Source organism: Pinus tabuliformis, chromosome 2_1 (genome assembly GCF_031772625.1).
Source record: "Pinus tabuliformis cultivar Carrire ecotype Pingquan chromosome 2_1, CPIR1, whole genome shotgun sequence".
In the NCBI taxonomy this organism is placed as follows: Eukaryota; Viridiplantae; Streptophyta; class Pinopsida; order Pinales; family Pinaceae; genus Pinus; species Pinus tabuliformis.
This window is the reverse complement of record NC_142299.1, coordinates 160,033,371-160,050,920: the sequence shown is the minus strand read 5'-3', so window position 1 is coordinate 160,050,920 and position 17,550 is coordinate 160,033,371. Positions and strand designations below refer to the sequence as shown.

Here is a 17,550-nt window from a genome sequence, read left to right as displayed (position 1 = left end):
TCGTCTATTCCAACTGTTGCAGCAGTTTTCAACATCAGATCCATATTTAAAGATATGCATCGTAAATTAATATTAATAATAAACTTAAATTTTAATTAAATTAACTTGAGAATATATTTACCAGCATGTGTAGGATATTTTTTCGACAAAGGGGACCTCCCCTTGCACTCGATGGCAGTTAAAACACGAAAACCGATTTCGATATTAATTTGCATGTATTTGACATTTAACTTCTGTCTAATATCACTCAACTCGGCTTTGTTTTTGGACGTTAAGAAGAAGCTGCAATCAAGCAATGAAATTCCATGAAAAACACTTCTTTTATATCTTGGGTTGTTAACCATGGGTTCTCTGTGCATTTGACTATGACAACGGCCCTGTACTTTATACAAAGCGTGGTAAATAAGATTAACCACAGAATGTTGAGTATTTACCTTTTCCAGGCCGAACGGTCAATCTGAGTACAGCACATGATCGCCCCTTCAACTATCAATGTTGTTGCATCTTGGATTACATCTTCCTGCGTTCCTCTCGGGCTTTCTTTGAATCTCTTAACAACAGTTGCAACATAACTCATTTCTTTTATGAGATCCTAACTCATTTCTTTTATGAGATCCCAACATTTTTCTTTGTTGGTGGAAAGTTCGTTAAATCTTTCCAAAATAAGGGCCACTACAAGAAGTCCAGCAGTAGCAAGGCTTACTTGCCCTATATCCTTCATGAGTGTTTTAACAGGTCTAGATATAATGTCTTTCTGAAAACCATTAAAAAAAAATCAGATTTATTTTTTGGGATTTATCCCATCCATAATTCTTTGAATCAACATTTCGAGCCATCCACCCTGACTTATCATCAGGATAGATTAATAAGAGTGTAGGACAGATCTCTTTGGAATGAATAAATAGAGGTAAGAGATACATCTATTTATTCATTCCTGCATAGAGATCTGTCCTGCATTCTCATTAATCTATCCTGATGATGAGCCACCGTGGATGGTTAGAAATGTCCATCCAAACAATTATGGATGCCATAAATCCAGAAAAATACTCTACACTAAATACAAATTGCAGAAACTTCAAAACTATAATTATACTAGAATTTGAATTTTAGTTACCAGAATTTTATTTACCAGAGATATACATACCAATTTAGAAGCAAATTCTAACCCCGAAGATAGTAACTCCTTTAAATTCTTCAAGTCGGTTCCCCATGACACTATGGCATTCAATTTCTTGAAGCCTGGAACATCAGGCCAAGGAAAATTGCTGGGATTCGATGCTTTTTTATCTCGAAGCATTTCCTACGAAAAAACAAGAAATGAAATCATATTTAAATCCGATATCACATAATAACTGTAATACTAGCCAAGAGTATAATAATTCACAATCTAATTATCCTCCTTTATTATCCTTTATTATCAGATGGATATGAAAGATTGTGATGTACCTCCTCCCTCAGTTTCAAAAGCTCAGATATGTGCTCCATAAGGTCATCGAGATTGACATCCACAAATTTCCCCTTGACTTGAACAATATCTTTATGTAATATGGTGTTAATGACATCTGATTTGGTTGCACTACTGGAAGAGGAAGAGGATGGAGCTTCATCGCACCGTGGGGCTCCTAAAACATTAAGATTGGCATCCACGTCTTCTCTATCAGATATGTCTGGAACATTAGAAGATCCAGAAGATGAAGCTTCATTGCACTGGGGGCGTCCTGTAAAATTGAGATTGACATTCACGTCTTCATCCTCAGATTTCCGCAGAATATTGAGAGATTCGATGAGTGGAGCTTTATCGCCCTGATAGGTTCCTGAAACATTGAGATTGACATCAACATGTTCTATCTCATGTTTCATTGGAGTTACAACATTAGAAGATCCAGGGATTGGCGCTTCAGTGCGCTTGGGAGCTCCTTGAAGAGTTTCTGCACAATCACAATCGCCATCAGCATCAGTATTATCGTTTGCAGAACCAGGCGCTGATAGATGCAAACTGCAGAAGCGGAAGGGGTTTCTGTGAAATTACTACATTATTATTAATAATATCCAGAAACATAAATAATAAAATTGTACCTATTGTATTATCAATAGCAGAAACATAAATAATAAAATTGTACCTATTGTATTATCAATTGCAGAAGGCGAGCTCCGAACACTTGCTGGAATGGGATGATCTTGTCCTTTTTCATCTGATGATGAAGATGAAGAAAAGCAGGAGAAGCGTATGCAACAAGAGCGTTTGGTTGCCATTTCTCTTCTTAGAACACAAGAAATGAACGATGGTAAAACCAGAGTCCTGCTTCTTTAAGAAAAAACCCCAGAGGCCTGCGGTTGGCTTTCCTTGAAAGACGAGAAGTGATAACAGGAAATTTGATGTTGCAATAACATGATAACAACAACTTGACTGCAGGACCTGCGGAGTGGGCATGAGCTGTAAAGATGATAAGTCACACTCAAATGACAATCAATGGAATCTAGCTACTGCTTTTTGAAAGAAAAATCAAACCGTTTTGATTCCCGAAAATATCATATTTACATAAATTCTGAGCATGTTTATAAAAAAAAATTAGGGGTGACTTGCCCTCAATAGTCCGTCCATGTATCCAAGTCAGGAATATTAATATACTCTTTTTTTTTTTAATAGTGATGTGTGGTGAGACCATTCAGTTAGTTGGGAGAAATTTACTAGGTGAGGGTTCAAATCACATTGAGTATATTGTCCTGGTATGATGTGCTGCTCAAGGGCTCTCCTTCAATATACCTGGTTTGCAGGTTGTTGGGTGTACTCTTGGTGTTACAGTGGCAGCTATGAGAATTGATCATGGGTCTTCCTTAAATTAGGTCTGGCAGTGAGTACTATTGGTGTTATAGTGGCAGCTACGAGAATTGATGATGGGTATTCCTTAGATTAAGTCTGACAGTTATCGATTCAGCACGTTGTTAATATATATATATATATATATATATATATATCTGATGATGATGATGATTAACATTCACTGAGACCAAACTTTGCTCTATCATACTTTAATATTACTTTTTTATTAATAAAAAATTTATTTTAAAATATAATTTTCACAATTTTAATTTAATTATTAATAATGACCTATGGCAAAGAGTGCCTTAACATCATCCAAAACCCCATAGACTAATTATTAATATTTAAAAAATTAATAAGTATATAAAAAGACAGTTTTTAGAACTCAAAAGTATATTAATTTTTTTCTTCATTTTAAATAACAATATAAGATGTATCCTATAATTACTGACCATTAATATATATATGGTTGAGCTAATTATGATTACTTTTCAAAACTTCAATAAATCAACATATTCTTCATAAAAATTAACAATTTTTATTTTAGGAAAGTTATCATAAGTGGAATCCCAACCATTCAAACTAAACCAATCTTTTTTTTCAATCACTTAAACTAAAGCAATCAAGCAAATAAATTAATAAAGTTTTATATCACATATTAAGTTAAAAGTAAATAAAACAACATATCAGTTCCATTAACGTCACATACATTATGAAGGAGATATTATAATAATCAATCAATGAAGTATTGCAGTAATAAACCAGGTTAATACAATTAAATTTTATTTTTAATGATAAAATTACAAACAAATTATAAACAATTTAATTTATAATATGCATATTGTATTAAATAAATATAAAAATATGCATATTGTATTAAATAAATATAAATATGAATTATGTATAGTTTATTATTAAATTTAATTAATAATTATATTCAATTTTTTAAGTAAAAATGTAATTTTATGTTGTTTAAAATATATTTTTAAATTAATAAATGAATTTAGTATTTTTAAAAAAATTTAAGACATTTAAATTTTATAACTTAAACTTAAATTTTTAAAAATTTATGCTAAACTCTAATTAAAAGTAACTAAAAAAATAGGTCCTAAAATAAATCATTACATTTATAAATTAGACTACACTAATATATAAATAATAAAATTATATTTTGAATTATAATATTTCATATTTTTATATAAAATATAAATAATATTATAAAAATCAATAAAAAAACCATTTTAACTAAAAAAATATTAAGTAAATAAAAAAACATCCCTAATTAAAAAGATCCCTATTTATTATTAGTTTAAAAAATGTATGATGATGAATGCTTAACATCAAAGTTACCCTCCGCGTTTTGTCATGGTTAAAGTATACCATCCATCTTCAAAGTCAAATGAAAATAGAGAATCAGTCATGAGCAGTCAAGATTATAATAACAATAAACAATCTAGCCACGCGTTATAAAGAATATAATAACAACCTTCTAAATACTTTAATTTCCCGTACCTCTTAATAGGAAGCTTTATAAATTACAAGATTTTCATTAAGACATTTTTTGGGTTTATAAAACTTATGGTTGATATTTTGTTGGTTTACCAATTTTATTAAGCATTTGATTAAATTATTAAATTTGGAAAGCTTATTTAAATGGTTATTGTAGGGAGATATTCAACTTCCATTTTAATTTTTAGAATCAAAATATTATTTGATTTGTGTATGTTTGAAATACGTTAAGGTTTTGAAGTATGATTTAATATTTTTTTGGTTAGTTAAGATTTTTTTTTTTTATATATAAGGAAACAGGTTAATGGTCTAATATTCAAAGGGAGTGAAAGGGAGTGAAAGCATACGAACTACCAATGGGCTATTTCAAGTGGTGTGATTTTTTTTGAATAATGGTAATGAGCTACCCACCCTACATTTGCCGATAGTGACCAATGTTGATTTTCCCCGCTACTGGTTTTGATAATTAAATTATGATAGTCTCCCCACTATTAAAAATTAAAATTAAAAAAAAAAGTTTGAAAACAAATATAGGAAACTTTAAGAATTTATTAATTGTCAAGGTGGAGGTAAACTTAAATAAGTGCTTTGGAAGCATAGTAATATAGAGAATAAATCTAGTTGATTGTTTTTAAAATGTAATTTTTTTAAGGGTAGTTCACGAACACTAAGTGGCCGCCACATTTACGGGAAAATCCAGGCATATCAACCTGAAGGGATCTACCCATCGGCCAAACAAGTAGGGCCTAACCCCAAAGGCGTCAAGGAGATTTGACCCCGTTACCTCCCAATTGGCAAGGTACGTAGCAACGGGAACTGGACCAACTGAGCTAACCCTTGGGGCTATTTGTAAAATGTAACTATAAAAAGGTGTATTGTATTTTTATTAAATGTAAATGGTAAGGGATTTTATGAGATTCATACCTCCATTAAAACATATTTTTAAGGCACAAACTACTCTCAATATTGTTATCTCATTATGTAAAATGCAGTTGATGGTAAGCACCCTTAGCTCAAATTTTGTCTAAGAAACAATCTTGGGATCAAAGCTAGCATCGAAAGGCTTTACAATGACCATGCATGTGAGTTTATTCACATTAGATTCTTTTACAAAATTGATGAGCCTCACACTATAAAAGGTTGTTGTAAATTACAACGCATGGTTATAGAGTTAAGGTGAGCAATGCTACATATAATTATCTTTTAATTATTGATTTGATGTTGTTAGCAAGGATACTTGATGAAATGGATTTAGGTGAACCACTTATAGACATCGATATCAAGTGGCAAGACATAAGCCTGGTTACTAGATAAGATAACTGTAGAAGCGTTGTGTCTATCACATGGAAGTTACATAACGTCATAACATAGTCATTCCTACTCACAAACTACCTAATCATTTTCATTACTCTTATGACCATTCCACCCAAAATAATACCTGGTGCATGGGAGAAGGAAATTCAAGGAACTAGAATACGACCATTATCAATAATGGATAATGCCACAACATCTTGTGGCAAGTCATTGATCAATAGGACTTCACTGTAGGCATTCAACACAACAATGTTATAGGCAACGATTGGGACAAGTAATGCGCTTAAGTCATCAAAAACATTATCATATTGCTGCAATGTAATTGATGAGAAAATAATGATGTCATAAGATAAGTTAGTTGGTTGAGGATAAGTACATGACACCATGATGATTTTAGCCTATGTTGTGGACCAAATCCTTTGGTATATTTCGAACATCAAATTGAAAATCAAATCAATGTCAAATATTTTATGTACGTAGGCAAAGGGGAAGGCTCCTATGGGTGTGTTCGCGAAGACCTTGGTAAGTCTGCAGCTGAGTGCGTGGGCCCCTACAGCTGTGTGCACGGGGTTGGAAGAGACTGTAATTGAAGATCTAAGTATAATAAAGGTTGTTTTGAAGAGTTTTTCACATATTTGTGTATTATTCTCTATCTCTAAATTTACTGTACTTTTGATCTGATTGAATGTAATTAATCTGGAAAATACTTAATAGATGCACGAAGAAGTAGATCTGCTTAATTAATGATGTTATGAAAGTTTAGCGCAATCGGTGAAGGGTTTAGATATGCTAACTGTTAGTTACTGTAATTTCTGGGTTTTAAGGGTTAGGGTCCGCGAAGATCGAGATAAATCCCTAAATCTAACACAAACACATCACATAGTCTTTCGGATGCAGAAACCTGGTTCTAGCATCTCCCAATACTGCCTCGGGTGAGACTGTAGCCTGCACCACACGGGTTGTTGCTGAAAGTACTGGTAGTGTAGGGTTTTGTTGGTTAGCGCAACTAACTCTAAACCTGGGTCCAAGCCCCCTCGAGCCAACAAATGGTCATGTTGTTAGGACTGGGATCGGGATCTATCTAAGGAATGTGTGATGTGGCATAAGTGGATACTGCCTAAAAAGGAGATTGAAAATTGGATAGATCGGAAGCTGCACGAGTTTGCAGCCCAAGAAAACAGGAATTCACGTCTGTCGAGAGAAGAGTGGTTGAATAGATACCTGTATACAGAAGAACACAAAATTTTCTTTTGTTGTTTTCCATGCGAGTTATATGAAACGTTGGCTAAATTGGTGGATGGTCAAGGTACTTGGAAATTAGATAACCTTATTGTGTGGACTCTAGAGTTAGTAAGGCGTCTGTAAGGATTAGAAAACAAGATCGTGAAGTTTGTTGATTATTGGATTGATAGTATTTTGGGTGGATTTACTATTGAGTTCGCGATTGACATGTCTGTCAATTATAGCGAAGTTGAACGTCGATTTTTCAAAGGACCAAGAGGTAAGTATCTAAAGTCTTTGAAAACTTGGATTAAGATGCTATTGTGTGAGAAATGAGTTATGCCATTAAATTGATGTTTAGACGAGACTTGATGAGAGCTACACGAAGTGGGAAACCATTCAGAATAGATCTATATTTAAGTGCAGAGTACAGTGCTTTGTTGGGAGCATCTGATAGTGATGAGAAAGTAATAATCTACAGACACCTCAAGGTGCGCCACAAATGGTAAATCAGGGTATTGCAAGATTACCACCACCATCCACTCCACCTCCACCACCACCTCCACCTCACACACCTACACCTCCACCTCCGCTATTCAGCATGGCAGACACTATGAATATGCCTATATTCAAGGGTCTCAGGACTGAAGGTCCTGAACAATTCTATTTTGTAGGAGATGTTATGTGGAAGTCACAACAGATAAAAGATGATGATCTGAAGAAAGCACAGTTGGTCACAACATTGCATGATAGGGTGCTGAGCTGGTATATTAAGTACAGTACGACTCACCCAGCTGTGACGTTGAAAGATACGAAAGATGCGTTGAATAATGAATTTAACAATCCTAAGTCACAATCCCGGTCTGTCATTGAGGTCAAAGAAATCAAGAAAAGGGTAAATGAATTTGCATGGGGTTTTGATCAAAGGTTAAAATGTCGGCCACAACAGACTAATCTGCATATCTCAGATGAGCAGCATAAGGATTGGTATATTGCTTCAATTTTACCTCACTTGAGATTTCCATTGTCACAACAGAAGCTTGGAATGCAGGTGGAAGCACTGGAAATTTCTATGAAGTTGGAGGCTTTGCCTATTTAGGATACGAATCTGGGAGTGCATCAGATTCAAACACAATTTCCTAGCTTGTATATGGAGTTGCAAGATCTCAAAAAGGGAAAAGATGTCCAAAGTGAGACTCGCACAGAAGTATGGTGCTTAAAGTGCAAAGGCCATGGTTATGAAAAGGATCATTTCCTGGTGTATCAGAACTATCTAATTGGGGGAAGTCTTGTCCCCCTTAAGCCAGAAAATACCGTTGGGGCGATCATCGGTGTAGTGCCATGGTGCGCTATCTACCAGATCACAAGAAAACACACGACAGACAATTGCCACTTCTTACAGAATTTTGTGCAGACTCCCCAACAACTATTTTGAAATTTTTGTAAGTATGTAGGCCATGATGAGTGCAATTGCCGAAGCTATGAGTTAATGATGGAAAAAACTCTGACATATAGAGTACAGGCTGAGACATGTCCTCAGTTGGATCAAGGTGCACCTGCAACACACGGAGGATTCCAAGGATGAGGAAGAGGATGAGGGGTAGGAACTAGAAGAAGTCGCGGATAGATCATTTGTTACAATTGTGGGGAACTAGACCAATTTGCGTGGGATTATCAGAACCCGACACACTCATCTTGTCAATATTGCCGAGAGTTTGACCACGTCATAGAGGATTGTCCTGTACTCATCGCAAATATGCAAGAGAAGAAGAATCGGAATCCCACCCAGAATATCCAGATGATGATATTAGAACCGCGCGAAGATGGGCCCAATGTTAATATCGTCATGCAAAGCGGTATAACTATTGGGGAGGATAAAGGGAAACAACCAGGAGAAAGTATATGGGTGTGCAAAGCTGCTCATAAAGATGCTGAATTTATTTAAATAATGAAAAGGAAACTTTTATGGAGGCAAAGAAGAGCTTTGTGGATTCAGGTGCTTCCACATCAAAGACTCAGGGTACACATACGGAGAAGCCTAAAGAAGTCATTTCTACACAGGAAACGAATCCTTCATTGTTAACATCTTTCTTACAGACTTGCATGAAGCTCTTAAGGGACCAAAAATCAGTAGAGGGACTACAAGAATTGACAGACAACTACGCTGGCAAGGGTAAACCACTACCTAAACAGCGGGTAGTGCACAAAGTGGACAAGGGTAAGAAAAGGACTGGTCGAGAGATGAGATTGACTGCACAAATTGGAGAATTTGAAATGGACTAGGTGATCCTAGATTTGGAATCTGATGTGAATGTCTTGCCTAAACAGACTTGGGAAAAAATGGGAAATCCAATGCTACAAGGGTCCCCAATTCAGTTGCGAATGGTGAACCAACATAAGATTATTCCAATGCAACGCTTACATGGAATAACTCTATATATTGAAGGGGCACGCGCTATAGCTGATTTTGAAGTAATTGAAATAGTGGATGACAACAATCCCTACCCAGCGCTGCTTGGAATTGAAAGGGAATTTGATATGAATGCAGTCATCAACCTAAAAACGCGCAACATGACATTTGAGAAGAAGGAACTGAGAGTTATTGTTCCATTGGATCAATCTGAGGGTGTGCAGTATACTGAACCAGTCCGAGATTACTATGAGGAAAATGATATTGAACAGATATATAATCTTACGACGCGGGATGAGGATTGGATCAACCCTATGGCAAATGGGTGAATTACTTGGGAAAAGGACAACTCCTGCAACTCAGATTTAGATGAGGAGCTCAAGAATTGGAAAAATAGACTACATGAAGTATCGACGTTGTGATGCAACAGGCTTACTAAGTCACTCTGATGTATATCTACTAAGGTATGCAATTTACCGTATTATGATGGCTTAGATGATGTAAATTTATTTTAGGATAAATGTGAAAGGGATGTACCGAAGGAACATCGGTTTCGGGCACTAGACATCATGCTGAGATCTATGCTTGCTAGATGCTGGGGTACATATAAGAACAACTTTGCAGACTGGAGGAATACCATAGGATGATGAAGCTATGGTTTGGATATGCCAATACCTGCATGACTGAAAAATATACAGGGAAGGATGATCTACGATAGCATCTGGCTCATTAGATGAAAGCATGGGGAGACGAACCACAACCTAAATGGGTACACATATTCTACCACACTTTGGATACTATTCCAATGAAATGGTATCTAGAAACAGAGTTGTGACATTGGACCGTAGAGTGGGATGTTCTGAAAGAAATCTTTCCTGTTAACTTTTAGTTTTGAGGATGGATTCCAATGTAGTGATGAAGCATTATAGGAAATCAAGGCTGCAATATTCAGGATGTCGGAAGAAACTGTCACATGGGTACAACCAGACTGGAGTACGCACTTGCGCCATGCTCTAGAATGCTATAATGTAACCATAGAAGAAGGTGAGGATGATCCCAGAAATATCAGTATCCCTAAGTTAGATGGAAAACGCGAGGTCATGAGGCCTAAGGAAGAAGTTCCTGACATCTCAAAACCATTGAAAACCAAGCAAGTGAACATTGGGTCAGATGCACAACCAAAGTTCACAAATATAGGTGATTACTGGGATGAGGACACAGTTGAAAAAGTCGCAGATTTATTACGAGAATATCAGGACTTATTTCCAACAAAGTTTTCTGGTTTGAAGGGGATCTGGTGTTAGATGCGAAGTTGGTAAAGCAGTGCCCATACCAGTTGAATCATAAGTACAAATAAAAAGTGTGCAAAGAATTGGATAAGATGCTTGGAGCAAGAATTATTAAGCCTGTAGAAGAATCGGACTGGGCTAGTCCAATGGTAGTTCAGGAGAAGGAGACAAAGGGTGAAATATGAACTTGAACGATGCTTATGTACATGATCCATTCCCTACAACGTTCACAGATGAAGTATTGGATAACGTTGGTGGTCAAGAAGCCTACTCATTTACAGATGGGTTCTCAGGGTATCACGAGATCAAGATTGCGCCAGAAGATCGAAGTAAGACTACCTTCACCACAAAATGGGGCTATTTTTAGTATACAGTTATGCCCTTTGGTCTTAAGAATACCCCTGTGATATTTTCTAGGGTGGTAGTCACAACCTTCAAAGAATTTATTCATAAGTTTTTGGATGTTTTGATTCAAATGATTCTAATATAAACAATGCACCAATCAAAGAAACACAAACTCAAATCCAAAAGAAATTAAATGAAATTTCATTCACTTTTCTCTTTTGAATGAATAAATAATGCACCCTTTTCAGCTTGTAAATCAAACAACGTAATCTATGTTCAACCAATGACAAAGATGATTTTTCAAGTGCAAGATGACCTAATCCAATCGAAAAAGAAACTTTGCAAAAGACAACCCAAAACTATTGCAAATTGACGTTTTGAATGATTTTAACAGATAACTAGATCTAATCAATCAACAAACTACAAACCCAGTGATAGCTACCAGCGGAAACTGAATATCAAATGACCTGAAAACCCTAGAATCAATCAAATTTCACTCCAAACGCTTGAAAGCTCGAAAGATAAGAATTTTCTAATCAAATAAGATAATCAAACAAAACGTTAATAAATCCAATCACAATGGACAAGAAAATTGACCTCAGGGGCTAAGACACACTGGATTGTGACAAAGAAACCCTAATTTTCACCTATCTCTGAGATCAACGTAGCCATAATGGCCAAACTCGTTCTAAACAGGGGTTCAACATGACTATTTTAAAGGAAAACACATTGGCAGCATGACTATGCAAGTCAAAAATGCATTGGCCATGGAATAAGGAAAAAAACAAAAAAAAATCAACAAACACTCCAGACTCAGCACTCTAAGGTAGTAATCAATAACTATGCATACCTATACAGGCTCAAACTAACTGAGAACTCAATGGTCGGTCAAACTGATCAAGAGATAATATCGAAAAAGAGATTGAACAGGCTATAGCTTCCCCAGCAGAGTCGCCATTTTGTTGTGAATGAAAATCCCCTCTATGGATAGAGGCGATCTCTCTAGCCCAATGATTAGGTCTAGAAACAAACTAAACAAACTAACATACACTTTTCTAGCTTATGTTTGATAAATGCAGAGAGAAATTGACCTACCTAGCTTTGATGTTAATCGCTCAATCCTTTCGAGATGACTTTGATTCCTTCGCTTCCAGGCTCTCCCCTTACTTTTTTTTCACATCTAAGTACCTACAAGAAAGATCAAAGAGAAATACAAGGTACAAGAGCATATATGGAATACATCAAACATAAACTACTTAATAGATCAAGGAGTATTAAGCTAAAATCATAAACATTTACACAATTATGGAAAGTGAACATTAGATGTATATATTAATAAGCTAAAAAGGGAAGCATACAACTTATGCCTTGATGTTGGAGACCTCCTTTTGGTGGATGTCCAAGTCCAAGAAAAAACTCTTCAAACACTCCTTCTCCAAGTTATAATGGGTAACATTTGGGCATAATCTCAGTGTAGGAATGCAGGCAATCAATGACCAACCATTTAGGGATGGAAGGGAGTTGATTTATATGAAGGGAGAGGGAGTTAGGGATCCACAAAAGAGGGAGGAAGGTCCACATCTCAAGGGGAAATCCCATAATGATAAGATCAAGAGCTCCAAATGGGAGAGCTTGACCATATCTACAACAACCAATATCCAGCTCGTTTTTCTCGAAGTTTCTAGCATACGAAGCTTCTCCCCCATTTTGGGAAAACCTACCAGAAGAGATTCAATGCGTGTTTTCATATCAAAACCTGTGCTGGTGGTGCTAGGATAATGTAGTGAAGCCTGCTGTCAGCATGGGCAGGCAGTGGAGCAAAGAGTGATGTCCCTAAAAATTAGGGTTTTAGCTAACCTTCTTCAAAATTGACTCAGGGCAGTTTTCCTTTGGTTTTTCAGGGATGTTTTTTTTTGTGTATCTTGATGGATATACTTCACAATTGTCAAGATTTTGGCACTTTGAGATATGGAACAAGAAGTGAACAGGAGGTGTGACAAAATAATGTGTAACAATTTCCTAGAGGAAATATGATTTCATGCTCACTCAAAAATAATTGCAATTCCCCTTCTTGTCAGACTCAATTGAAAGGAAGAGTCCATATTTCATTTTTTGTTTGTAACTTTTATTAAAAGTTTCCCATAGGTTGTACTACTAATAAAAAATAAATAAATAAATAAATTGCAGTCTTCTTGTTCACATATGGTAAGAAGAAATATGTATTTACCCTTGCTTTGGGTGTTTTCCTTTGAATCCTAGGGTTTGGGAGTGAAATTAATCCAAATCGAGGTCTTTTGTAACAACTTTTTCCTTCCTGTAGCATTTTTGTTTTTCCTCTAGCGACTCTATTTTCTCCTTTAGCAGTGCAGAATCCTCTTGCAACTAGTCAGTGTTGGGTTCCCATGTGTCTAGCTTTCTCTATGAGGCTTTGGTTGCTTCCCCTTAGCTTGGAGGGAGGTTATTCCTTCAGTCTGCTCCTTATTTCCTTCTAATTCTTCCTTTTACTGATAGGTCGATTGCTTAGTTGTGATTATGGTTGTTGAGGCAGGTTGAGGCTTTTGACCCATCCTTAGCTTATAAAACCCCATCTCTCATGCATTGACAACAAATTTCTAGCTATAATATGCTCAAGAGAAGAGGTGAAGAATATTGCATACCTGTACCTACCTTATGGTTGTTGGAGAGGCATGCATACTACTGTTGAGTTGCTAATAGATCCATGCTTCTCTGGAGGTGAAAATTTCCTTTGTTTTCTTCTGCATATTTCTTCATACCTTGATGATTCTTTCATGAAAAGGTTGTTCTGTGCAAGTTTCTTTCCAATACCCAATCTATTGTGGGTGAGCGGATGAGTGATGAAAGTGGTGTTGGGGAACCTCTCTCAACCTTCCCTAAAGAATACATGGATTTTTTACCCCTTTCTCCAATTGGATTTCCTCTTGTAGCTTCTTCCTGACCATCCTGTAGTGCTACAAGATCTTCCTGTAGTGTTAAATGATCTTCTTGTAGCAATTACAGTCTTCCTGTAGCAACCTTGTTTTATGCATATCTCTCAAACGGTAGAATGGGTTGAGCTAAAAAAAATTAACCATGTTGACATCATCCTTATGCACTTCCCCATAAAAATCTTGGCCAATGGATGCACAAATATCAAGAAAAATTAAAAATAGATGTAGGTGATGGAGGTTGACTTCTCGAAACGTGTGCACTGGAATTTTCTGAAATTGCTTGAGCATGTTACCATCATCCATATGCATATCCCCCTGAAACAACGCAATAAATGGATGCATGGTTTTCAAGATATGACAAAAATAACTTTATCCTTTGTGTATTTTGGCTTCCTGTAGCATTTTAGGAAAACAAGGAAAATGAGTGGGAAAAGCTTGGGATTGTGGGTGGATGGTGGAAATAGATGAGGGTGATGGATTTGCATGGCCTTGGTCCTTCTGGAGCATCTGAACAAAGGAGGAGAAAGTCCAAGTTTGACTTTCTTTGACTAGGCTTGTGATCAGCTTTTCTTGTGGTAGCTAGCATGTTTTTGTTTCTTGTAGAGGTTTAAGAGCACCTGTATTCATGAGAGAGAGACACATGGAGAAAATCTGTTTTTCTCTTTTTTTTATTCTAGACCTACTAGCTACCTCAATGAGGTTTTCAACTAGTAGGTCTGCCTATGTGCCTCAAAGAAGGCTTTCACCTAGGATCTTTTATTTTTTCTCCTTTTTCCATTTTTCTAACCCATTGACCACCTCATGGAGGTTTTCAATCAATGATCCAATCTCAAGCACCTTAAAGGAGGTTCTCACCTGAGATTTTTTATTTTTTCTCTTATTTTTCATTTTTATTTCTTTTCTTATCCTACTCTACTTGAAAAAACAAAATCATTTTCAAGTGTAGGAATACTTCCAATGAATCCAAGTGCACATCAAGATGACAAATAAACTGATGTGTAAGCTTGAAATATATTCTTTGACATGTACTTGAATTTCAGAGACCAAATACTTTGATTGAGATGAGATCGGGAATTGTTGAAGAAGAGTGTGTGGTTGCAAATTACTGATTTCCTGGAACCATATTTCAATATAGTTTTGATGCCATTGGTCCACTTGTTGATTTGGATCATCTTGGATGTCTTCTTCTTCCATGAAATTCATATCTTCTTCTTTTTGCTGATTATTCTCTTGAACACATATAGGATCTAATGGTGAACATGAGGGAACTTTCTCAATCCCTGATTTTGATGTCTTCTCTTCATCAAGTGCAGTCCATGATTCTTTGGTCTTCTCATTTGAATCATCTTTTTTGCATGTTGTCCTTCAATGGCATTGAGAGAACCTCATTTTTGCAATACCCTTCCTGAGCTAAGATGAACAACATTGAGATCAAGAGGGGATGCTAGGAAGTGTTCTACCTCAACATTGTAAGTGGGCTCAGCTACTTCCTTGTGTGGGTTTGGAAATGGTGGTATAGGTAGTTGAGTGGGAGTGGATCTATGAGATGAATGTGGTTGGGGTTGAAAGGTTTTGGTGGAGGTGAATGGTAGGGATAGAATGGATTTGGGTATGGAGGATATTGTGGATTTCTCCCATAAGATCCTTGCCAACCTTGTTCCCAATATTGGTTTTGGGGTTGAGATGGCCAAATTTGCCAAGGAAAGGGTGTGTTCCAATCACTTTGAGATGGATGTGCATAACCTTGAAATTATGAATTAGGTTCTTGCATCATACTAGGTTGACTAGGTTGTCATGGTCCTCTTGGAGATACATAACATAGTTGCTTTGGTGATTGACTTGCTCCATTGTCCTCTTAGTAAACTTCCTTCAACCTTCGTAATGATGAGTGATATTTAATAGCATGTTATTCTACATGGACAACACAAATATCAACATCTTCTTTTTCCTCATCTTGCATTCTTAACATTTCTACTTGTTCACTTATATTGCTAAGAATTTATGTTTTAAATTTATAGAAAAAAGTTCCTAGTTTAATTTGACTTACCGATCTTGATGTTGATTTACTTACTCTTGCCCTTCCTCTTGATATGTGTTTGCATGTTACACAAATTTCTTCAAATGATAATTGGTATACATCACCACTACTCATGAGATCAAGGAGATCAATCCAATCATCCCTATTAGTGTGTCAGATCCTAAATGATGTAATTTTTCCCTCTTAACATTATACATGAACCTCTCTATTAGATCCTCAAGGCTCTCATCTTCTTTTTTATTCATTCTAAAGATTTCTTATTTAAGATCACGATCTTTGTATTTTTCTAGAAATATATTTTGCATATCATTCTATGATCTTATCGAATTAGTCTTGAATCATTTAAGAACTCTATCCTTCAATGTTTCCGGAAATAATCTCAAGTTTTGAGTTTTTAATAAGTAACCATAAGATCTACAAAAAATTTCAAATTCAAAAAGAAAGGTTTCCGAATCCTTTAACCTCATACCATGGAAGTTGAGAATGAAAGATGGAGGGATGTTCTTCATATGCACACTGCCATCAGTATCTTGAATGGGAAATCCAATAGAATCTTCTTCATTGTCCTCATCTCCATCCATTTCTCCTACCTTCTCTGTCACCTCTTCTTCTTCTTCTAACAAAAATGAATGGTGATGTGGCTTTTACTGCACCATGTGATCAAATGGGGGGGGTTAGTGTTGGAGAAGTATTTTTTATTTTTATTTTTTAAATAAGAATGCTAATGCAATGCAATTTTATGTTTTTGAAATGAAATATGCCTAATGCAAATCTTTTTTTGGTTTTGCAAAAATTAAAATGAATGAATCAACTAGGGAAGAAAAAAATGCATACTTTTACACCTCCCTGACAACGATGCCAAAAAGTGATGAGCCTTAGTATTGCAACAAGAATGCTGCAACTCCCAAGGCTACCAACTTTAATTATCAACCTGAGGTTCGTACAAACTTAAGAGGTATCGACACTATATGTGCAACATACAATGTCTCCTTCCTTCACTGTCATGATGTAATGGAGTGAATGTAATGAAATCAAATTCTAAACTAATTGCATAAATAGAAATGCTCGAAATGGAAACCTTAACATATTGCATGAAAGAAAATACAAGGAAAGAAAACCTATTCTAATTGCATAAAGAAAATATCATGAACTAAATATAAATAATCACATTTCAAAGATTTTAGATCCATTGGTAGAGTTAATTTCATGTGGCAATCAAGAAAATCATCATTGTATTATCCATTTCATAAATATGTCCATTAACCCTAATTGTTGAGATGTTTTGCAGGGGTAAAAGGAAAGTCCTAAGTGGTCTTTAGTCTTCCCTAATAATTGATTTAGATCCTAGGGGTTATGATTCAACCTCAAGGGACAAAAACCAATCTTTTTAAGCAAATATGGACAAGTATATACACGCTGGAAGAGTGCTACAGGAAGTTACAAACTACTAAATGAAGTTACAAATTTGCTACAGGAAGATATAATTCACCGAATGACAAAGTAAATCAAATCCGAATTGGATGAGACAAATTTTGTTATTTAATATGATGTCTTAGGTCTCCATTCCAAATGGAATCACTCAAAAATACCGTCGTTAACACATGCTAAAAAATAGTAGAAAAATACTACTCTAAATCTAGAAATTCGAGAACTAG

The 17,550-nt window shown here is 35.7% G+C and overlaps 1 protein-coding gene across 1 annotated transcript; it reads right to left on the bottom strand.

Annotated features, from left to right (window-relative positions):
* Positions 1-440: 440 nt before the first annotated feature.
* On the bottom strand, positions 441-2,340 carry LOC149199217 (uncharacterized). The gene is made up of 4 exons (XM_089399376.1): positions 2,121-2,340; positions 1,447-1,928; positions 1,145-1,300; positions 441-754 (listed from the first exon to the last, which is right to left on the bottom strand). The coding sequence occupies exons 1-4, from the start codon at positions 2,251-2,253 to the stop codon at positions 593-595; spliced, it is 933 nt and encodes a 310-aa protein (XP_089255502.1). The 5' UTR covers positions 2,254-2,340; the 3' UTR covers positions 441-592.
* Between the last annotated feature and the right edge of the window lie 15,210 nt (positions 2,341-17,550).

Excerpts from the sequence above, each read along its gene's own strand:
- LOC149199217 (XM_089399376.1), bottom strand. The coding sequence starts at position 2,253 with ATGGCAACCAAACGCTCTTGTTGCATACGCTTCTCCTGCTTTTCTTCA. Across the intron at positions 1,929-2,120 it reads TGCAATTGATAATACAATAG|AAACTCTTCAAGGAGCTCCC; the intron begins GTACAATTTTAT and ends GTGATTGTGCAG. Across the intron at positions 755-1,144 it reads TAGAATTTGCTTCTAAATTG|AAAGACATTATATCTAGACC; the intron begins GTATGTATATCT and ends AATGGTTTTCAG.